Genomic DNA, 24,780 nt, shown 5'->3' on the forward strand with positions numbered 1-24,780 from the left:
ACATAATCATTTAACACATTGGTAGCTATTTACAAGAACTCCTAAACAACCCTTGTATCACTAGTAGAATATTTTTTGTTAAATACCCCATAACAAAATTTATAGTAAACTGCTATACATATTTGATAAAATTTAATGTCAGCATAGCTTAAACAGTAACTAACCAAACATTTACATACATTTCAGTACACATTAACAGGCAGCTGGCAAAAAGCACATTCACTTTGAACTCCAAATTTAATCAACTAATCAAAGTGAAAATCTCTGCTCTCTGATCAGATTTTACTCATTAACAAGTAATGTTCAAATAATTAAGACCAATGAAACACCATTGCCACTTGATTGAAGCCAGTGAACCCACATTATGAAGCCAGAAGCTCAATTTTTCTAGAGTAAGTTTGGTAGTATTTAATTTTTTCTCAACCACAAATATACTAAAACATGTTAACTCTTTCAGTGCTGGGACCGAATTTTGAAGGCCTTTGCAAACAGTTTGGATCCAGATGAGACGCCACAGAACTTGGCGTCTCATCAGGATCCAAACTGTTTGCTATTCTGATATTATTCTTTGAAAAAAATCGAAGAAAATGCTAATTTTAGAAATTCAGCAGACTACATTTTAGCAGACAACAAATTGCCCAGCATGCAAAGAGTTAAACGGCCAGTTCAAATACATGAAAAATACACTGGGGTCTTCAGGATGTGCAAACTGTATCAACTAATTAAAAGATACAAGGGCTGCAACAAATCCAAAAAATTTATTCGGATCCAAATCCGAATCCAAATAGAGCGGCTGTACATATTTCCGAACATCTAAGCAAAGAAATCTACAGTTCAGAAACGCAGCCACACTTCCGCAAATCGATGCTATTTTTAGAAACAACAACGCATACGGGACCTTTTAAAAACATCGATTGCCTGTATGGGTCATCATACACTATTATTTTTGGGTTAAAGGAAAGGCAGTAATGTATACTAAATCCGAACACTGGTTTCAATTCCGAACATTGGTGGTTTTAATTCCAAACACTCAAAGTGCATTCCAAAAATGTAAAATATTCAAAGAAAAGAAACAGTCAGACTATTCCACGAACAATCAAAACAAGAACATATTTCTAACAATTGGAACAGTTATGCACTTTCAAATTTCAACAATATTTGCATTCAAAAGGAAGTTCATCACAAATCAACTGATTTTCTATGTCAACACATGCAAATTGAAATCTCCGACCACAGTTAGTGCATTCAATAAAGTTGTCATACGTCTTCTCACATGCAAAACATTTGCCGGCCTCAACTTGGACTTCGCTATCTGATAACGAACAAACAGATTGAACTTCTTACTGGTTGGTTACCATTACAGTTTGGGCGACGGACTGGTTGGGTTGGCTGTCGGACATTCCGATCAGTTGATTGGGTAGCGTGACATTCGGGGGGCTGTTGGGTTGCTTGAGCACTCTCGCGAAATTCTGTGACAAACTGACCAACGTTATGGGTTTACCAGTCGCGCACTGACTGCCGCCATGCTGCCTTAAGTGTGCCAAAAAATCTGAGGTCGAGAGGCTGAATCAAGTGTGATGAGTGTTCAAGTAGACAGTAAAGCTCAATACCATTTTCAAGGCACATGTCTGATGCTTTCATTGTGATGTGTGTAGTATTCCTGTCTATTAATAACAACACAGGTTTCTTTACTTGGCGGGCATTAGTATCGGGTATGAAAACGTTTTTAGCCAACAAACGAAAACCTTGCAGTCCATCAAACCGTTTTCAGAATGTCTAAACACAGCTTCCTCAAAGCCATCAAAGGGGTCGTATGCGAAGCGTTGGCCAGGGTAGATTATCATTGGCGTTATGAAGTGACCAGAAGCACTTGCTGCTGCCAACACCGTCATCTGAGTCTTGTCCGAGTTGCCAAAATGATAAAAGACGGGGTCTCCTTTTTTTGCAACAACTTTACTACTCTTGTGTGCACACAAAGAGAACCCTGTCTCATCTGCGTTATAGATTCTTTTAGGATCAAGAAGCAGGGTTTCATCTTTTAGCTCATCCTTAACGTAGCGTTCAAATTCGGCAAACCAACGCTGAATTTTCTCTATCGTGATGACGGCCCATTCCTTCCCTAATTGGATAGTTGTGTGGACGGACAAATACGGATGACGCTTAAAAAACCCATGCAACCATTGCAGTCCCGGTTTGTTTTCGAGAAAAGGGATTTCTCTGCCAGCGTCATTGAGAATCTTCTGGACAAGGTCTTGTTCGACTGTAGCCAACCTTACTCATATGGACCACCCAGTTGGCAATTCGTTGCTCTTCGTCAGCACTGAGGATGGTCTTCGCACTGATATGGTCAGTTGGGTACTTCCCGCGGACACCATCATGGAGTGTTGTTTTGGGTATAGTATACGTTTTGGAAGCCTGGCCAAGCATCATTGTACCCGATTTTATTATTTCGACTGCGCGACCAACCACTTCTGGGTCGTACTTTTGAAGTTTTGCTTGTAATTGACGACTCATATCTAAAATAAAACGAATTTATGTGTCAAGACGTTAGCCTTTTATTTTAAGTTTTGGTAATTTATAAAACGTTATTCTTTTAAGTCTTTGCTTTCTTGCAGTTAACTTCAATGATAAATACTTTTAAAAAATTCATTTGGAATAATGAACATCTTTTAATATATCGGTTGAAATTCTGAACACTTGATTTTTGCCTTTTTGGTTTGTGAAAGCTATAAATAGAACATATACACTAGTTGGGAAATGCCTTACTAACAATTGAATAGCAAAACCTGAACAGAGAAATACTTAAATGACGTCATGTAACCTTATGAATTAGTAAAGGTGAAATTGAGATTTGCGTAATTCCACTCACTTGACTGGTTGGTGAAACGACTTTCCGAGATTCTTCAAAATTTAAACATCGTTGCCACTCAAACATGGACGAAACGGAAAGAGTTAAGTTATGATGTCATAAATATGATGTCATATGTCAGAGTTCATGCTTGAATTATATTGTTTTTAAATGTTTAAATTTTCGTTCGGAATTAGACGCTGTTCGGAAGTAGGTACACCTGCTCTATGGTTTCTTACAGTTTTTCAAATCCGGATCCTTCAGATAAGAAAAAACAATAATTTTCTGTCCAAATTAAAGAAATCAATATTTTAGAAGTATAATTTGACTATAAAACATTAAACATTTATAAACAAAAAACATAAAGTTCTCTTTTAACATGTAGCAATGTCAAAATAAAACAAAACCTTAATACTTATTCACTTAATAGTTTGCTTGTTAACATTCACTTTTCACTGTTCATACAGTTTGATGTTTGTTTTCACAAAAATTAACATATCAACATTGTCGGGTCAAGGCAAGCCCTATGAGCACTGACGAGGTCTCCTGCTGTAGTGAAGATTCCCTCATTGGGCACTGAGGTTCCTTGCATCACAAGATAGCATTTAAACTTAGTACATGTATATGACGAAAGATGCTTTCAAGACACCGTTACGAGTTAAGTGCGCATATGACTCATATTCACGAATATGACTGAAAGGGGCAAATATGAACAGATATCGGCTTTTTAAAAATGGTTTTTAATATTTTTTTATATGGAAATCATTCTATGAATAAAAATCTTCCTAATATATTAATACTGTTAAGATCAAGTGAACATTTAAGTGTTTTTTCTTGACATTTTGTATTGTGGAGTCGTCGTGGTTATATTGTTGGTCCTGTGTAGCCTAAAAACAAGGTTCATATTTGCGATCATGACTTAAGAGTTGGAAACATAATGTCTAGTAAATTGCTCTATTTATGTTAACAGGTTTAACACATTATGTACATTTTTTATTAATACAGTAATTTAATGATAGAAACAATGCGGAAAGAGCATCAATATTGTCAATATTCGTTCATATTCGCTCGTTTCTTTCATATTCGCAAATATGAGTCATATACGCATTTTAGACCGACCCTAAGACACTACATGATGCAGGAACATGCAATACCTCAATTTGACAGGTCGCGAAATTATGCAAAATTTACCTGAATAACATTTCAGCCACACTGGATCCACTTCCGTTGTTTTTAAAACAACTCAGAAAGGCAATAAGAATTGAAAATTTACTTATTGCCATTAGGGATTGCATTTGTAATGTGTAAATCCTCCATGATTTCGAATAAGTTATGCTTTCGGTGCTCCCAATCTTATACAATAAAAGCCAAAGGATCTCGAATGATCTGCTATTTGACTGTCACACGTCAATAAATATGGACTATTATATGTATTTCCAACGACCTTTTAATAAAACGCCGTAACTGATTTGATAATTGATATGTTTCAACCAATCAAAATACGCGACCTACATTCCAAATGTAGAATTGTGACTTCCGTTCTACTTTTCAAAACAGTGTTGACATATGTTTGGCTTATCTCCACGAATCAAACTCAGTATCTTGTACAACTTTGACGATGTTGAAAATCAGAGTTTTTAAACAATGCGTCCCGATGACGCACATGTTTGAGAATGATGCCTCCCCAGCAAAAAACGTGCGTCTGGCATGCGGTACGCATGGCAAAATGAATCACTGGATGTAAGAGTCCACTAGGCATAAATGGGTTAAAGTTTTAGGAAAGAAAAATACAATGATATTTGACCTTTGACCTTGAAGGATGACCTTGACCTTGACTTTTCACCATTCAAAATGTGCAGCTCAGTGAGATACACATGCATGCCAAATATGAAGTTACTATCTTCAATATTTCAAATGTTATCAAACTTTAACCAAGGAACTTTAACCAAGGTTAAAGTTTTTGGACACACACATACAAGGAATGAAATATGGGCTGTCAGTTGTAGTGGCAGCCATTGTGTGAATACTTTTTTTGTCACTGTGACCTTGACCTTTGACCTAGTGACCTGAAAATCATTAGGGGTCATCTGTCAGTCACGATCAATTTACCAATGAAGTTTCATGATCCTAGGCCTAATTATTCTTGAGTTATCATCAGGAAACCATTTTACTGTTTTGAGTCACTGTGATCTTGACATTTGACCTAGTGACCTGAAAATTAATTGGGGTCATCTGCCAGTCATGATCAATGTACCTATGAAGTTTCATGATCCTAGGCCTAAGCATTCTTGAGTTATCATCGGGAAACCGTTTTACTGTTTCAAGTCACTGTGACCTCGACCTTTGACCAAGTGACAAGAAAATCAATAGGAGTCATCTGCCAGTCTTTATCAATGTACCAATGAAGTTTCATGATCCTAGGCGTAAGCATTTTTGAGTTATCATACGGAAACCATTTTACAGTTTCGAGTCACTGTGACCTTGACCTTTGACCTACTGACCTGAAAATCTATAGGGGTCATCTGCCAGTCATGATCAATGTTCCTTTGAAGTTTCATGATCCTAGGCGTAAGCATTCTTGAGTTATCATCCGGAAACCATTTTACTGTTTTGAGTCACTGTGACCTTGACCTTTGACCTAGTGACCTGAAAATCAATAGGGGTCATCTGCCAGTCATGATCAAAGTACCTATGAAGTTTCATGATCCTAGGCCTAAGCGTTCTTGAGTTATCATCCGGAAACCATCTGGTGGACGGACAAACCATCTGGTTGACGGACGGACCGACATGTGCATAACAATATGACCCCTCTTCTTCGAAGGGGGACATAAAAAGTGTTTGAGTCCTCATTGATACAAAGACACTGTGCAAGTTTGCCAAGAATTGGATGAAAATTATGGACTTTATCACATAAAAAAACTGAATTTTCATTTTTTTCTCAAATTCAAGGGGAAATAATTCTGGACTTATAACTCCGATATTGCTCATTTTCAATAGGGTTTGACTCATCATTCAGATAAAGACACTGTGCAAGTTGGGAAATAATTGGATGAAAACTGTGGACTTTATTGCGTAAATAAGCCTTATTTCACAATTTTCTCAAATTCAAGGGGATATAATTCTGGACTTTTTATTCTGATTGTAACCCATAGGGTTCGAGTCCTCATTAATATAAAGACACTGAACAAGTTTGTAAAGAATCGGATGAAAACTGTGGACTTTATCGCGTAAACAAGAAAAAGTCAAACGCACGGACGGACGACGGAAACCACGGCATGACATAAGCTCTTCAGGCCTTCGGCCAGTAGAGCTAAAAACAGATATCCAAACAGGTGCATGTTTTGGTTTAGTTTTGAATAAGATTTAGCCAAGGTATTTGACTTTGGTTGTCTTTATTGTAATAAGGTAATCTTTTGGATTGGCTAATTTTATCCATATTTATACAATTGGCCGATGTGAACCGATGAAAAACAGTTTTAAAGGCAGCCATTTAAGGAACATTTCTTTAAAAGTTACTTAGAAATAAAACCATAGTTTCTGTACAGATAATTGAAGGAACTTGATCACAGAAAACCAAAAGGACAGTTTCCCAACTGTTTGTAACTGATATTGTATTGTTTTTATTTAATGTTGTTAAAACACTTGGATCCCTTGGAACAATAGGTCAAATTGCCGACCGGGAACAGTGATACAGTGTTCTCCGGAAGCACCAGCAGCCGGCCATTTCACTGGTTACATTTAATCTAGATTCTGGCTACTTTCCCAAATATATCAATTGAAATGTTGCAATACACCTGTTTTGTTGCTAAGTCCCCGGCTCCTTTGAAACAAGAGGGCCAAAATGGCCCTTGTTCATTCACCTTTTTTCACAGGGCCTTGTTCATTGCATACCGTTAGTTGAAAATTCAGTACTCTAGAGCATATTAGATTGGTTCTCTTCTGTTTACTTTTGCAGTGTAAGCATATGATTAATTCTGATTGAGTACTGTCTATTTGCATGGGTTTTTTGCAATGCAGACATTTGCAAGTAAAATGCTAATTCTACATGTGTTTTCAAGGTTTTTGTAAGATTTGGACCTAGAAATGTGGCCTATAGAGTGTTTACAATGTTTCTCTATAGCCAAATAAGGAATACTGCCCCAACCACTGGTGGCCATGTTTTTCAACGGACCGGAACCACTTTTGAACTCGACCAACATATCATCAAGACAAACATTTTGACAAAGTTACATGAAGATTGGGCATAAACTGTGACTTCTACAGTGTTTACAATGTTTTTTCTTTTTTTTGACCTAGTGACCTAGTACTTGACCCAGCATGACCAAGTTTCGAACTCAATCAAGGTATCATTGGGACAAATCTTCTGTCCAAGTTTCATGAAGATCAGACAAGAAATGTGGCCTCTAGAGTGTTTACAAGGTTTCTCTATAGCCAAATAAGGAAAACTGCCCCGCCCACTGGTGGCCATGTTTTTCAACGAACCTGAACAATTTTTGAACTCAATCAACATATCAGTAAGACAAACATTTTGACGAAGTAACATGAAGATTTGGCATGAAATGTGACTTCTACAGTGTTTACAAGGTTTTTTGTTTTTTTTAACCTAGTGACCTAGTTTTTGACCCAGCATGACCCAGTTTCGAACTCAATCAAAGTTTCATTGGGACAAATCTCCAGACCAAGTTTCATGAAGATCAGAAAAGAAATGTGGCCTCTAGAGTGTTTACAAACCAAATGTGGACTACTGACAGACGGACGGACAGACTACGGACAAAGACGGATCACTAAAAATAAGTGGCTTTTCAATTTTTTTCTGGAGAAACTGTGATAGCTTTTTAATCCAAAAGACACTGCTTGGAGCCCCAAGGGAGACTTTTTGTAAAATTCTATTCTTGATGTTGCAATGAACTTATAGATATTCATGTTTACATCTGGGAATTTAAGGCATGAACTGACTCACTTAAAATAAATCTTTAAACAATTCCCTTTAAAGTTTTCAAAAAAGTTTTAAATGTAAATGTAATGTTAAAATACGTGGGCCACCACCCAGCCATGTTTTAACAACAATTTACTCTGGTAATAGTCTACCAAGGAAGACTGTATAAATTTCTATTTTTTCAATAAATTTCTGTGATTATGATGATGATTACCATGCATTGAAGTCATCACCACCCATCTCGAGCTTAAGTTATTTACTAAATGACAAAAACTTAAAGATGTAACCTTTTAAATTGAATCCTGTAATAATTTATCTTTTCAGCGGATAGCTGTGTTGAAGAATTTAAAACCACATACAACAATTTGCAAAATATCACAGAGAACAAGGCTAAACCAATATTAAAATCAGTGAAAACATCCCTGCATATAATGTTAAGGTATTCACCTGCTATAATCCTTCGTATGCGCTTTTTTGACATCACCTCCAGCTGCTCTAGACATCGTTTCTTGAGATCTTCCAGTGGTAATTCCTGTAACACACAGTAGCCATAGTGACAACCTGTAATACACAGTAGCCATAGTGACATGCAAACAAACCATCAATGCAGGATGTCAAACAAATGTGAAATATGGTGGCTATTGCATGAGTGTGTGATAGCTCTTGCATGAGTGTGTGATAACTAACTATTGCATGGTTTGTTATAGTGCTTGGATATGTGAATACATACCATGGTTATATGTTACCTATTGCATGGTGATGGAATGGCTATTTAATGTTCAGGCAATATTGAATAGGTGTGTAAAAGCTATTGCAAAGGTGTGAGATAGCTATTGCATAGGTTTGTGATAGCTTTTGCATAGATGTGTAATGGTTATTGCATAGGTGTGTACTAGCTTTCGCATAGGTTTGTGATAGCTTTTGAATGGGTGTGAGATAGCTATTGCAAGGGTGTGAGATAGCTATTGCATGTGTGTAATAGCTTTAGCATAGGTTTGTGATAGATTTTTAATGGGTGTAAGAAAGCTATTGCAAAGGTGTGAGATAGCTATTGCATAGGTTTGTGATAGCTGTTGCATGTGTGTGATAGCTATTGCATATGTGTGTAATAGCTATTGCAAAGGTTTGTAATAGCTTTGGCATAGGTTTGTGATAGCTGTCGCATGGGTGTAAGATAGCTATTGCATAGGTTTGTGATAGCTTTTGTGTTGGTATGCAATAGCTTTGGCTTGGTAGTGAGACAGCTAATTTGCATGGGTGTGTGATAGCTGTTGCATAGTTATGTGATAGCTATTGCATGAGTGTATGATAGCTATCACATTTGTGTGTGTGTGATAGCTATTGAATGGGTGTGTGATAGCTAATAAATTGGTATGTTATAGCTTTCGCTTAATGTGTGATAGAGCCTGCATGGGTTTGTGAATAAGCTGCAATATTATACAATAACTATTGCATAGGTCTGTGATAGCTATCAAATGGGTGTGTGATAGCTATTGCATTGGTGTGTGTGACAGCTGTTACATAGAAGTAGCATATTTTATGGAACTGTTCTTACAGAAATTAGATGCCTACAAGATAGATTGTATAAGGAAGCTATAAGAGAGAAATATAATAGGGATTGTACGCAAATGTGACAGCTTAGAGATATAATAGCAATTGTAAGAAGATATGACAGCTTATAGATTAAGATAAGATAGCTTTCGCTTGGGGGATATCATAGATATTGGATGGGGAAGAGATGACATATCAGATAATATGTTAGCTCTTGTACTAAAATGTGAAAGCTATAAGATGGAGATATGACAGCTATTAGATGGAGATATGACAGCTATAAGTTGGAGATATGACATCTATTGGATTAGGATAAGATAGATAATGTATGGGGACATGATATATATTTGATGGGAATGTGCCACCTACTGGATAAGTACATAATAGCTATTTTATGGAGATGTGACAAATATAAGATGGGAATATGATAGCTATTGTATGAATATGATATTATTGGATGGGGAGGTAATAGCTATTAGATGGTGATGGGATTCTATTTGATGGGGATGTGATCAGTGATTTAAAAAAAAAAATTGTTACAGCCTGTGGCATTTGGATTGGGATAATTAGCGCGATAAACCATGAAATTGGGAAAATTAGCGCGATAAACCATGAAATTGGGAAAAGTAGCGCGATAAACCATGACATTGGGAAACATTATAAATATGATTATAAGAACAGAATAAAAATTGCTAAGTTCATGTTTGTCAGCATTTTTATATTATAAAGTGTTGCTTTCATGTCTTCTTACAACGTTAAGTTAATATCCTTCCACATGCATATTAAACTTGCAATAATCTAAAGATTCTTCAATATACATGTACCATTATGATTTAATCATAATCTCTTCAAGAGTATGAATTTAATTCAGGATGTTTTTTAAAGTAAAATATGATACAGGGCTCAACATTAACAGTTGTCCTATTGCCCCTGGCAAGTAAAAGTTGGGTCCGGGCAAGTTATTTTATAATCTAGTTGTCCGCCCAAGCAAGTGCAAAAAAGAACAAAGAGCATATAATTTAGACTTAAATTAGACTTAATTTGATGTAATCATGTTGTTAAATGTGCAATTATAAAAAAGTTTTTGTGGTGTATCATTTTGATCTTTATTAAAAAATATGAGGTTTACAGTTAATATTATATTTTATTGTTTGGGCAAGTGGCTTTAAGTTTACGGCAACTTCATTTTTTAAGTACTTGCCCGGCAGGGCAAGTTGGTTTTTAGGTTAATGTTGAGCCCTGTGATATGGTGAAAACATTAAAAAATGTTAACAAACACGCAGTAGTGTTCTTGCTGTGTTAATGTTGTATTAAATGGAGCTAAAAAAATACATTTCATTTGTTTACCTTTTAATATCTTGCACAATTGACATCCTCAGTTCAATGCTATTTCACCAAACTATACATCCTGACAAACATAATAAAGCGAATATGCATATGAATCTGATTATACACAGATCCACTAACATATAAATCAAATCATGTTTTTCTCTTTCCATTTTCGAACGATTCTCATCTTAAATGCTTTAACTTTGTGAGTATACTAAACTAACTCCAATTTCCCAACACTGATTTCCGTGACGCACATTTACTGTGAAGATTTCTTATAAATATTTGTTGTTGTTCATCTCAAACGTAGTATTTTGCGCTAATTGACACACACATTAAATAATCTCCTAATAACCATGTGATATCCGCTGTTAATTTGAGTGATCATTTTCGCTGCTCATCGCGAACTTCTCGTCTGCTTGCCGCCATCTTGGACGTGTGTAAAAACAGGCGTAAACAATCTGGATAAATCGACTATCGTCGGTATCCTCCGCAATATAGAGAGAGATGTGTGGATAGCAACGTTAAATCGTATTTGGCTATATTCGCGAACATTCGTAAGTTAGTTGTCATTCGGCGAAGACTCGACAAGCTCGATCTGCACTCGTTCTACGAAATTAACGCTAAATGACATTGTAATCTTTTGGCTGTATTTGGAAAATTTGGTCATTTTTGGGGAAATTTTGGTCAGATTTTTGGGAAAAAACGTCATTTTTTGTGATTGGGAAGCAGCCAAATATGGGCAGTAATTTTGGGCAAACAAAATCACTGGTGATAGCTATTTGATGGGGATGTGATAGCTATTGGATGAGGATGTGATATCTATTGGATGGGGATGTGATAGCTATTGGATGCTGATGTGATAGCTATTGAATGGGGATATGATAGCTATTGGATGCTGATGTGATAGCTATTGGATGGGGATGTGATAGCTATTGGATGCTGATGTGATAGCTATTGAATGGGGATATGATAGCTATTGGATGCTGATGTGATAGCTATTGGATGGGGATGTGATAGCTATTGGATGGGGATATGATAGCTGTTGGATGCTGATGTGATAGCTATTGGATGCTGATGTGATAGCTATTGGATGGGGATGTGATAGCTATTGGATGGGGATATGATAGCTATTGGATGCTGATGTGATAGCTATTGGATGCTGATGTGATAGCTATTGGATGCTGAAGTGATAGCTATTGGATGGGGATGTGATAGCTATTGGATGGGGATGTGATAGCTATTGGATGCTGATGTGATAGCTATTGGATGGGGATGTGATAGCTATTGGATGGGGATGTGATAGCTATTGGATGCTGATGTGATAGCTATTGGATGGGGATATGATAGCTGTTGGATGGGGATGTGATAGCTATTGGATGGGGATGTGATAGCTATTGGATGGGGATGTGATAGCTATTGGATGGGGATGTGATAGCTATTGGATGGGGATGTGATAGCTATTGGATGGGGATGTGATAGCTATTGGATGGGGATGTGATAGCTATTGGATGAGGATGTGATATCTATTGGGTGCTGATGTGATAGCTATTGAATGGGGATATGATAGCTATTGGATGCTGATGTGATAGCTATTGGATGGGGATGTGATAGCTATTGGATGGGGATGTGATAGCTATTGAATGGGGATATGATAGCTATTGGATGCTGATGTGATAGCTATTGGATGGGGATGTGATAGCTATTGGATGGGGATGTGATAGCTATTGGATGGGGATATGATAGCTATTGGATGCTGATGTGATAGCTATTGGATGGGGATGTGATAGCTATTGGATGGGGATGTGATAGCTATTGGATGCTGATGTGATAGCTATTGGATGGGGATGTGATAGCTATTGGATGGGGATGTGATATCTATTGGATGCTGATGTGATAGCTATTGGATGGGGATATGATAGCTATTGGATGGGGATGTGATAGCTGTTGGGTGCTGATGTGATAGCTATTGGATGGGGATATGATAGCTGTTGGATGGGGATGTGATAGCTTTTGGATGGGGATGTGATAGCTATTTGATGGGGATATGATAGCTATTGGATGGGGATGTGATAGCTATTGGATGGGGATGTGATAGCTATTGGATGGGGATGTGATAGCTATTGGGTGGGGATGTGATAGCTATTGGATGCTGATGTGATAGCTATTGGATGCTGATGTGATAGCTGTTGGATGGGGATATGATAGCTTTTGGATGGGGATGTGATAGCTGTTGGATGGGGATGTGATAGCTATTGGATGGGGATATGATAGCTGTTGGATGGGGATGTGATAGCTATTGGATGGGGATATGATAGCTATTGGGTGGGGATGTGATAGCTATTTGATGGGGATGTGATAGCTATTGGATGAGGATGTGATATCTATTGGATGGGGATGTGATAGCTATTGGATGCTGATGTGATAGCTATTGAATGGGGATATGATAGCTATTGGATGCTGATGTGATAGCTATTGGATGGGGATGTGATAGCTATTGGATGCTGATGTGATAGCTATTGAATGGGGATATGATAGCTATTGGATGCTGATGTGATAGCTATTGGATGGGGATGTGATAGCTATTGGATGGGGATATGATAGCTGTTGGATGCTGATGTGATAGCTATTGGATGCTGATGTGATAGCTATTGGATGGGGATGTGATAGCTATTGGATGGGGATATGATAGCTATTGGATGCTGATGTGATAGCTATTGGATGCTGATGTGATAGCTATTGGATGCTGAAGTGATAGCTATTGGATGGGGATGTGATAGCTATTGGATGGGGATGTGATAGCTATTGGATGCTGATGTGATAGCTATTGGATGGGGATGTGATAGCTATTGGATGGGGATGTGATAGCTATTGGATGCTGATGTGATAGCTATTGGATGGGGATATGATAGCTGTTGGATGGGGATGTGATAGCTATTGGATGGGGATGTGATAGCTATTGGATGGGGATGTGATAGCTATTGGATGGGGATGTGATAGCTATTGGATGGGGATGTGATAGCTATTGGATGGGGATGTGATAGCTATTGGATGGGGATGTGATAGCTATTGGATGAGGATGTGATATCTATTGGGTGCTGATGTGATAGCTATTGAATGGGGATATGATAGCTATTGGATGCTGATGTGATAGCTATTGGATGGGGATGTGATAGCTATTGGATGGGGATGTGATAGCTATTGAATGGGGATATGATAGCTATTGGATGCTGATGTGATAGCTATTGGATGGGGATGTGATAGCTATTGGATGGGGATGTGATAGCTATTGGATGGGGATATGATAGCTATTGGATGCTGATGTGATAGCTATTGGATGGGGATGTGATAGCTATTGGATGGGGATGTGATAGCTATTGGATGCTGATGTGATAGCTATTGGATGGGGATGTGATAGCTATTGGATGGGGATGTGATATCTATTGGATGCTGATGTGATAGCTATTGGATGGGGATATGATAGCTATTGGATGGGGATGTGATAGCTGTTGGGTGCTGATGTGATAGCTATTGGATGGGGATATGATAGCTGTTGGATGGGGATGTGATAGCTTTTGGATGGGGATGTGATAGCTATTTGATGGGGATATGATAGCTATTGGATGGGGATGTGATAGCTATTGGATGGGGATGTGATAGCTATTGGATGGGGATGTGATAGCTATTGGGTGGGGATGTGATAGCTATTGGATGCTGATGTGATAGCTATTGGATGCTGATGTGATAGCTGTTGGATGGGGATATGATAGCTTTTGGATGGGGATGTGATAGCTGTTGGATGGGGATGTGATAGCTATTGGATGGGGATATGATAGCTGTTGGATGGGGATGTGATAGCTATTGGATGGGGATATGATAGCTATTGGGTGGGGATGTGATAGCTATTGGATGGGGATATGATAGCTATTGGATGCTGATGTGATAGCTGTTGGATGGGGATATGATAGCTTTTGGATGGGGATGTGATAGCTGTTGGATGGGGATGTGATAGCTATTGGATGGGGATATGATAGCTGTTGAATGGGGATGTGATAGCTATTGGATGCTGATGTGATAGCTATTGGATGGGGATGTGATAGCTATTGGATGGGGATATGATAGCTGTTGGATGGGGATGTGATAGCTATTGGATGGGGATGTGATAGCTATTGGATGGGGATGTGATAGCTATTGGATGGGGATGTGATAGCTATTGGATGAGGATGTGATATCTATTGGGTGCTGATGTGATAGCTATTGGATGGGGATATGATAGCTGTTGGATGAGGATGTGATATCTATTGGGTGCTGATGTGATAGCTATTGGATGGGGATGTGATAGCTATTGGATGGGGATGTGATAGCTATTGGATGGGGATGTGATAGCTATTGGATGGGGATGTGATAGCTATTGGATGAGGATGTGATATCTATTGGGTGCTGATGTGATAGCTATTGGATGGGGATATGATAGCTGTTGGATGGGGATGTGATAGCTATTGGATGAGGATGTGATAGCTATTGGATGGGGATATGATAGCTATTGGATAGGGATGTGATAGCTATTGGATGACGATATGACAACTTTAAAATGGAGATATGACATGTATTGGAATTGGATAAAAGCTAGTGGAGGCTGATGTGACAAATACAGTACAGCTCACGCAAAATAAACAAATTCTGTGATTCGCGGAGTCAGACCCCATCTTGTGTTCGCAGAGTCGACTCGGTATCGACCACCTGGTCGCCGAGAAGCCGCGTCTGTCCGCCAAGGCACTCTGCATCTCGCCTCGGCAGGATGCCGAGGAATTTGTTGATGATGTCACTCGGCGGACAATCATATTAACTATAATTTACAATGTACATGTACCTCGGATAGAAATTGACTCTGAGTTTCGCATCATAATGTTTATTACATGGAGCGTACTACGTTGCGAAACAATTCACTACATAATACATTGACAATTAGAGTTTGCATCATCTGTCCAAATTATCTTTATAAACTGTTTCTTAATTAACCCTTTCCCTGCTAGATGCGTATAATCCAGAGTCTATCGATTCCCGTTGATCACCGCATACATGCGAAATTTTTCCGTCTCTATCCATTACCCGATAATCCCATGTATTCCCAATGTCCATTTTCAAATGCAAATTCTGATTAAAATTGACGACAATTTTGTCAAAAGTGCTCAAGAAAACTCATTAACACAGACAGCAACCATTTTTCTAAAGTATCAAATGAATTTCGGCATATGTTTCTATTTAAAGATTTAATGAAATAGGTGTCCAATCGGGACAAGGGTAACAGTGATTCCAACATGCGTAAATAACTTAATGTGGTGTGCTCGAATCGTGTACAGTTCATGTTACAAATTGTAGCCACAAATAAATACATTGCCCATGATATTTTTCGTGTCCAGTGTTTGTCTTGACAAAAAGCGCGCGAAAATAGGGGTGGGTGTATTTATTTAAACACAAAAACTGCGTAGCGCAGACAACCTTGTAAAAGCTTTGTAGTGAATTTCCATTTGAGAATCAGGGTATCTCGCAAATGATTTTGACATTTTCCTGAGTAAAATAAAAGTAAAAAACGCTGTATCATTTTCATATTTTAGTTTGTTCAATATTGCAACAATTATTGTACTGTATCTGATTGCACACAAAGTGCCGTGTAAAGTTAGTATTCTTTTACAACGACCAATTAACAGCGTCATCTATACTTAGATTTTATGCAACATGTATATGTCATTTTCTGGAAATTGGGAGAAAGAAAAAGCGATTTTTCGAAAATAAACCAACGTTTTTTTCCATTTAATTTGTCATAGCCTAATTATTTATATTTTGTTTTGTCTGTGTATGTTTGTTTGGTTCTCATTTGTTTTTAGCAAATCTTATAAAAATAAATATCGTAATGGTAAATGTTTAAAGCAAGTCCCTTTTCCGAGATCATATACGAGAATTACTTCGATATGTTTACTGACATACAATCATTGTTTGACAGACGACACGTGCTTATCTAAAGTTTGTGTTTTTGTAATACACAGGATATTGGATTATGGGTGCTTGATTGAGCAATAAAACAAAGACGCAGTCGGCGGTTTTCATAAGGCCTATTGTACTGACCAACATAATAATTAATAGTGCACGTGCTAATCTAACAATTAGGGATAAAACACGCGGGAGACTAGACACTGTGTTTGTTTGGGCCATAACCGGTGGCTATTTTCAGTAGCACACGTGTCCAGAAACTAACGAGTTTGGGTAATAAAGCACTGAGATTATGATCTGACACTGCATGGAGTCTGAAATGAAACAAAATGCCGACAAATCAAAAGATTAACCGCCTAATGTTTCAGTTTAAAATTCGATATTTTAAGGCGGGGTTCTCACTGTTATTTCTATTGCATTCGCATACGCTTGTATTACTTGTTATATCCTGGTATTATTTGCACAGATTTATTAAAATTACAATGAAAATGCTCACGCTTTCCAGGCGGATAACGTGATTTTACACAATTCATTTTTATTTTCGCGCAATTTCTAAGAGAACATCAGATAAACAAGTGTATTTAATTGTCACAATAATGATACTGTTTTGCTACACAATATTATTTTGGTAGTCACATTTATGCCGCGTTTAATGTTTCTATATATTGCCTGATAATTCCGTTTTTTCACGACTGCCATTTTAAAAGCAAATTCTGTCAATATTGCTGAACAGTTTGTTAAGACAAACGTTTGCCATTTTTCATCAAACGATTTGTACATGCTACTGTTTTATTTAAAGGCAGACTGATCAAGACGGCGGTATTCTCGGCGAACACACGTATATCACCTGATGCAATGTGTAAATTAATATTTAGATGCAACATGTACATGGCCATTTCTGAAAATCGGGACGAAGTGAAAGTAATCATTTTAAAATATAAACGAACATATGTTTTTATTAAAATTGTCAACATTATTTACATTTGTTTTCTATGTGTATAGTTGTTTGGTTCTCATATGTATTTTCGCTAATCTTATGATATTCAATATTGTGTTTTCGATGTTTAAAGCAAGTCTCGTTTCCGAGATCATGTTCCGGATTAAACTGTGTAAGGTTCATTGATATGGTTATAATGACCTACAAACTCATTATGTATGAAGTTCTGTATGCAGAGAAGCTGACCAAAGGTTTACACAATCACGCAGAAGTAAACATATCAACGTATTATTTGTATCTGTTTCTAATAATCGTTTATTTAAAAATTATTTAACATTTGTATTAGCATAAAATCAATATGTGTGTATTTTTTTCTCAGCGAACTGCTGCATGTAAAGACGTGGCGTGATGCCGCGGATCGATGCTGAGGCAAGAACAGACGCGGCGTGACTCCGCGAATTATCACGGAGTGCCTCGGCATGATGCCCAGGGAATACTCGTTGTGGATGCGGAGTAACTTTGAAAACAAAAGAATGTGTCTGCGGTGTAGCCGCGGATTTTCTTGGTTTTGCGTGAGCTGTACTGTATGAATTGGAGAAATGAAAGCTATTGGGTGGAATATGATACCTATTCGATGGGGATGTGACAGCTATTCAAAGACAGATGTTCATTTTTATATCATAGCCATATCATGACCTAAAATAAGCTTTTGTTAGCCAGGTTAGAACATGTTTTGGTTATCTTGTCAATTTTACAGACGTTTTAACCTTGGTCATTTCTGCAAGGTTGATATTTAATAGATACTTTGACATGGGTATATATTTAATCCACTTGACAACATAACAATAGATGTAATTATGTCATATTTGAAAAAAATTTTTTAGTTTTTCAAGCACTTTCTAGAGTGACATGCATAACATTGGTGCCAACAATAAATGCAGGCACATTAATTTTCAGATACATAAATGAGTAAAGAAATTATGTTGCATATGTAAATATAACTTCAAGTAATGATGAATAAAACAGCAGATTGATAACATAGAATAAAACTTCTCTTCCATAATGTGTGTCGTGTTCTGAGAAAACTGGGCTTAATGAATGTGCGTAAAGTGTCGTCCCAGATTAGCCTGAGCACACGCTAACCTGGGACGACACTTTATGCACAGGCGTTATGCCCAGTTTTCTCAGAACGCGACACATATATCTATCAATAAGTCATTTACCCTGTCTACTCTTGGATAAAATAAAACACAAAAGTAGTTCTCAAAGCCGTAAAAAATTCATTCCCTCTACCTAGTAGCGATTTTTTCAAATTAATGATTCTGACCTCACATAGACCTAATACCTAAATACTTAATAATTAAAGCTTGAGAAATGCTTAGAAACAATCTTAGACCAGTCATCATTGGCAAATTGAATTCTCAATAGACAAATGAACCCATATATTTGACTGGCGTCTACAAAAAGACAATGAAAATGTTATAATGGCACTTTATAAAACTTTGGTTTCGAGAAAGTCATTAATTTTTCATACTTGATAATGCCCTAACAATAAGACGGGTTTCAAATATCAAGACAAGATCAAACACTTTAGTTTTATCATTGAAGACTTTTTCAACATCTTATTTAAACTTTGTCTGACAGCGACTTACAAATCAGATTATTCATTACACCATCACACTTGCAAATGAGTGAACTGAGAATGATAGAAATAATGGACCAATCTAAAAATCTTTGAACTTTATTGAAAACCTACAATTTGTACTTTGAAGTAAGTAAACTGAAAATGGACCATATCATGTACTTTTAAGTATCTAACAGTAACTGTTATTGTAACAATAACATTAGATTATTATAACAAAACTGTATTAACATAATCACATTAAGTTTTTGGAAACTTTCAATTTTTGGACACCCTCTATTTGAACCTAAAATTAAATAACTGTTTATGACTAAATTTTTTCTGACACCCAGATGTTTCACTACAGTTAACCTATTTATGCCTAGCGTCTAGAAAAAAGGCCTTGGCGAACAGCGTAGACCCAGATGAGACGCCGCATGATGCAGCGTCTCATCAGAGTCTGCGCTGTTTGCTTAAAGGAATTTCTGTAAGAAATATTCTAAATATAGAAAAAAATATACTAGACATCCCTAATTTTGTAAATAAATTGCTCAATTTAGAAGGATGGGAGAGTCCACTAGGCCACGACTTTTATATTTGTTGGTTTACAAAACCGCCGACCCTAATTTTTGGAAAATGCGAAAAAAAATAAAATCGGAAAATCGTCTTTTTTTTTTTTAATTAATTCCCGACCGCACTGAAAAAGTAGCGAAACTAGAAAAAAAACGATCCGGTTTGAGTGCGGTTGCGAATAAAATCAGGTAAGTACAATCGACGACTGGTTCACATATATTGGACATCGTGCTCGCTTTTCAAAACGCATGTATTAACTTAAACCTGTCGGATATTGCAAATGGCCGCTATATAGGTACACACCTACTCCTGTAAATATGAGGTCGATTTACATCGACCTCATATCGTTTAACGTTATTTTGCAATAGCATCGTTCCGACATGAATTCATGTCGGAAGCTTTAACGGCATCAAATTCATATAACATCACAGAATAATCATGCAATAAATTATTAAACATAAAATATAAACATTATTTTACTAATTGCATTAGAAAAATGTTTATACAAACTTACAAGTAATGATAGTCCAGACCTTAAAACACTACCACTGTTCAAATTCCATATTGTTGCCATATCGCACTGTGTAAATTGAAAGTTGCATAATGTTACCTCATTGGTCGGTTATAAATACATTGTTTCTCTATATATAGTATTCGATTTAGACGAAAATAATAATTTACGTGGAATGTCATATTAGTTTTCCATTAAAACTTTGATCTTGCCGTGTGTGTTTATGGACGTTATTAATTATGTTATACTTATTTTTGTATTTCATTAAGAATTAGAACGTGTAGCCCTTTTTGATAACTGTTTTTAGCAAACGATTCGCGGCTTAATAAGACACGGAAAATAGTTAAAGCGACACTTTCATTTAAAGGTTTAATGTGAACAATATTAAATGAAACCTTTTTTCGGCGTAAGCTGTATTAAGCCAGCTTTTCACCCTGACTTGACCTTTGTAAGTGTCCAATAATACTCAAATAAAATTTCCCGCGGCTAGGTACGAATGAGTACACTTCATTTATTCCATTGGCTGATTTGAGTAGAACACCAGAACATTGGAAACATATCCGCGTCTTTGTAACACTGTTTTACTGCATGAAACAATTTTATCTCTAATGAAAAGGCTCAATAGATAGAACAGTTTTACAATCAATTTTCGACATAAATACAGTTTGTGCGTTCACCTTTTATTTTCAGAGAATTACCAGCGCAAAAGCGTTTATACTAAAGGCTATGTTGTCATATTTAGTACTTACTTGCATTGCATGTCAACCCGCGAGGTTTCGGGTCATTTCGCGGCCATTTGTGAAAGTCAGAGTTTATATACAGTTCATCACCGGAGTTCGCAGAAGGGGTTGCGATCATTGTGTTACACCGGTCTTACTGACAATAACGTAGTGACTGTAATGCATTGCATTCCAATCCGCAAGGTATCAAGGTCAGTTTGCGGTCAGTTGCAGAAATCTTTATATAAACGCCGTCTCGTAAACTTTGTGCACTTGAAGTCTGTTTTGATCAGAAAGATACTAAATAGATATTCGGCGATATTATTGTGGTATGTCAATCATCGATTTTGAATATGGTTTCAACATTTGCATGATAAGGGCCAATTTTGATAAAATTAATTAGAAATATTTATCCATTTAGACCAGTTTATTAAGCATGAGCACAATAATTCACTATACTATAATTATGCAATTAAATAAGATTCGAGTATTGCCGGCTGACCTATATGCACTCGTTTATTTTCATGTTTCTTGTGTTTTTCTATTCTGTAAATATAGATATCTGAGTAATAATATCACATAAAGCAAAATAAGCCACGAAATCTGGCGCAACACCCCGTAATTGATTTGCTTATGATGTAGCTAAGAACTGCGCAGAAAAAAGGCATCCGCTACTTTTTATCTCATAGATGACAATATGGAGATTATGCACGTCTCTTCATTTTGTTCCTACGTCTGTGTTTTATTAAAATGCTCTAGTATAGGGTGATTTAGATAGTCATATCATGTATTAATGGATTGATTACAATTGCTCATTGCATTTGAAGATAAAGATGTATTTCTTTGCATAATTTGATTTGTTGTCTCTATGTTTATAAAGGTTATAAAAGTTATGTTGTCTTTGTTCAGGCCCCGTGTTAACAAAGCATTTTTTTCCAATTGAAAATCGATTTTGCTCGTCATTGAAAATGGATTTCCATTGAAATTGATTGGCAAAAATGAAAATCTGTCAGTTAAAATCGATTTTTATTTGCAAAATTGTTTTGTGAACTCGCGGCCTGGTGTTATTAGTTTTATTTATTTTTTTTCTATTCATTGAATGGATTTTTTTTTTTTTTTTTTTTTCGACCGCCGGATGGACCATTTTCCAAAAAATTTTTGTAAACCAATAAAAAAAAAAGTCGTGGCCCTAGGCATAAATGGGTTAATGACAATACATTTTCGGCATGTAGCATTTTATCAGAATCACTGGTAAACCTTATTGTGATATCACCAGTGTTTTACAACCTGATGATGTCAAGTCATATAACATGACGGATGAATGCTCAAACTCAAAATCACTGGACGGTTACATTTGCTTTATTTGGGTAAATAGGCATGAATATCGGTATAAGACAATTGCTTCATCCGATAACCCCCCCGTTCACACATAGACGCGGCTTCTACTACGATCAAAGCTTTGCCGAAAACATGGTCGATCGTGACAAATCGCAGGAGAAACGTAGTGGAGTCTTTATAAGCGAAGTATGATTGCGGAAGAGTCTTCACAGCGAGGTTTTTCCCCAAAGGGGAAAGGTACCTGTACCCCTACAATTGGGAATTTTTCGAGTCGTGGAATCTTCAAATTGGGAAAAAACGAGTCGCGAAATCAATGAATTGGGAAAAATTCGAGTCGCGAAATTAATGAATTGGGAATCTTTAAAATGCATCTTATCTATCATTAGGGGCTATATTCTGCATCACAAAGCATTTTAAGCTCTAGGTTTTAACAGAAAAACTACTAGTGATGATATTTTGACAATAATATCATGTAATGTGAAAATTGTGTAATTGCCACTTCAGTAGGATGTACCTGTCAATGGAAAAAATATATATCTTCTAGTGATAGTCATAATCACTGAGATTGCATAAAAAATTATATAAATAATTTTGTTTAAGCTCTTAAAAGTCTCACAAGCCCTGCAATGTTTTATGTGGGTTAAATTTATTTAAAAAAACAACAAGAGGGCCAAGATGGCCCTAGTTCGCTCACCTGAGAGGAGTCGGTTCATTCAATCTTTACCAAATGTCAAACTTGACCTAGATATTGTCCAGACAAACATCCTGGTCAAGTTTCATCATTATTGAACCAAAACTCTGGCGTATGGACTATTATTGTTTTTGTAAAATTTGACCTGGTTACCTATATTTTGAGTTGACCCCCCTTACCAAACATCAAACTTAATTCCTTACAAAAATATAATATAATAATATGACCAAGATTCATAAAATCTGAAACAAAATTGTGACCTCTAGAGTGTTTACAAGGATTTTGTATAATATAATGAAAATTTGGACAATCTAAGGGCAATAATTATTGCATTAATTATGTGATTTTTCTCATTATCAAACTTGACTGAGATCTTTCAGCAACTTTGATAAAGAATGCTTAAGAATGTGAATGCTAGAGTGTTAACAAACCAAATGTGGACGGATGGACAGCCGACAAAGACCAATCCTAAAACCTCACCTGAGCAATCAGGTGAGCTAAAAAGTGTTTCACCGATCTGAGCAATTTTCCAACTTGTCAAAGAAATCAATAAAACCAATGTATTGACTGAGTTTCACGATGATTAGGCAAAAAATGTGACTTCTATAGTGTTCGATCAAAAGGTTTCTCTCTAGTCACATAAGGAAAACTGCCCCACCCCCTTGTTGCCATGTTTTTTTACTGATCGGGACCATTTGCGAACTCATCTGAGATATATATAAAACCATTCTTTTCACCAAGTTTCATGATGATTGGGCAAATAATGTGACTTCTAGAGTGTTCACAAGCTATTTTTACTATATAAATATATGAAAACTGCCCCCCCTTTCGCTGGCAGCCATGTTATTCAACTGACCGGAATCATTTTTGAACTCAACTCTCGTATCAAGGAAACAAATGTTCTGACCAAATTTAATGAAAATTGGGCCAAAAATGTAACTTCTAGAGTGTTCACATGTTTTCACTATATACATATAGAGAAAAATGCCTCGCCCACTGGCAGCCATGTTTTTTCACCGATCTGGACCATTTTCGAACTCGTCCGAGATATAAATAAAACCAATGTTTTGACCAACTTTCAAGATGATTGGGCAAAAATTGTGACTTCTAGAGTGTTTACAAAGTTTCTCTAAAGCCAAATAAGGAAAACTGCGCCGCCCACTGTCGGCCATGTTTTTCAACGGATCGGAACCACTTTTGAACTAAACCAACATATCATTAAGGCAAACATTTTGACCAATTTTCATAAAAATTGGGCCAAAACTGTGACTTCTAGTGTTTTCACTATATACATTTAGAGAAAAATCCCCGCCCACTGGCGGCCATGTTTTTTCACCAATCTGGACCATTTTCGAACACGTCTGAGATATCAATAAAACCAATGTTTTGACCAACTTTCATGATGATTGGGCAAAAATTGTGACTTCTAGAGTGTTTACATGGTTTCTCTATAGCCAAATACGGAAAACTGCCCCGCCCACTGGCGGCCATGTTTTTCAACGGACCCAAACCACTTTTGAACTCAACCAACATATCATTAAGGCAAACATTTTGACAAAGTTACATGAAGATTTGGAATAAAATGTGACTTCTACAGTGTTTACAAGGTTTTTCTTTTTTTTGACCTAGTGACCTAGTTTTTGACCCGACACGACCCAGTTTCAAACTCAACCGAGATTTCATTGGGACAAAGCTTCTGACCAAGTTTCATGAAGATTGGACAAGAAATGTGGCCTAT

General features: G+C 36.8%; 1 protein-coding gene across 5 annotated transcripts in view; it reads right to left on the minus strand.

The window, feature by feature from the left end:
• LOC127853429 (DNA ligase 1-like) overlaps positions 1-24,780 on the minus strand; it is a 182,968-nt gene that overhangs the window by 31,928 nt on the left and 126,260 nt on the right. For all 5 annotated transcript variants that reach the window (XM_052387960.1, XM_052387962.1, XM_052387959.1 and 2 more), the window contains one exon: positions 8,232-8,316. In XM_052387960.1, coding sequence (XP_052243920.1) covers positions 8,232-8,316 — 85 coding nt within the window. The remainder of the gene's footprint in view (positions 1-8,231; positions 8,317-24,780) is intronic.

Source organism: Dreissena polymorpha, chromosome 12 (assembly GCF_020536995.1).
Source record: "Dreissena polymorpha isolate Duluth1 chromosome 12, UMN_Dpol_1.0, whole genome shotgun sequence".
Taxonomy (NCBI): Eukaryota; Metazoa; Mollusca; class Bivalvia; order Myida; family Dreissenidae; genus Dreissena; species Dreissena polymorpha.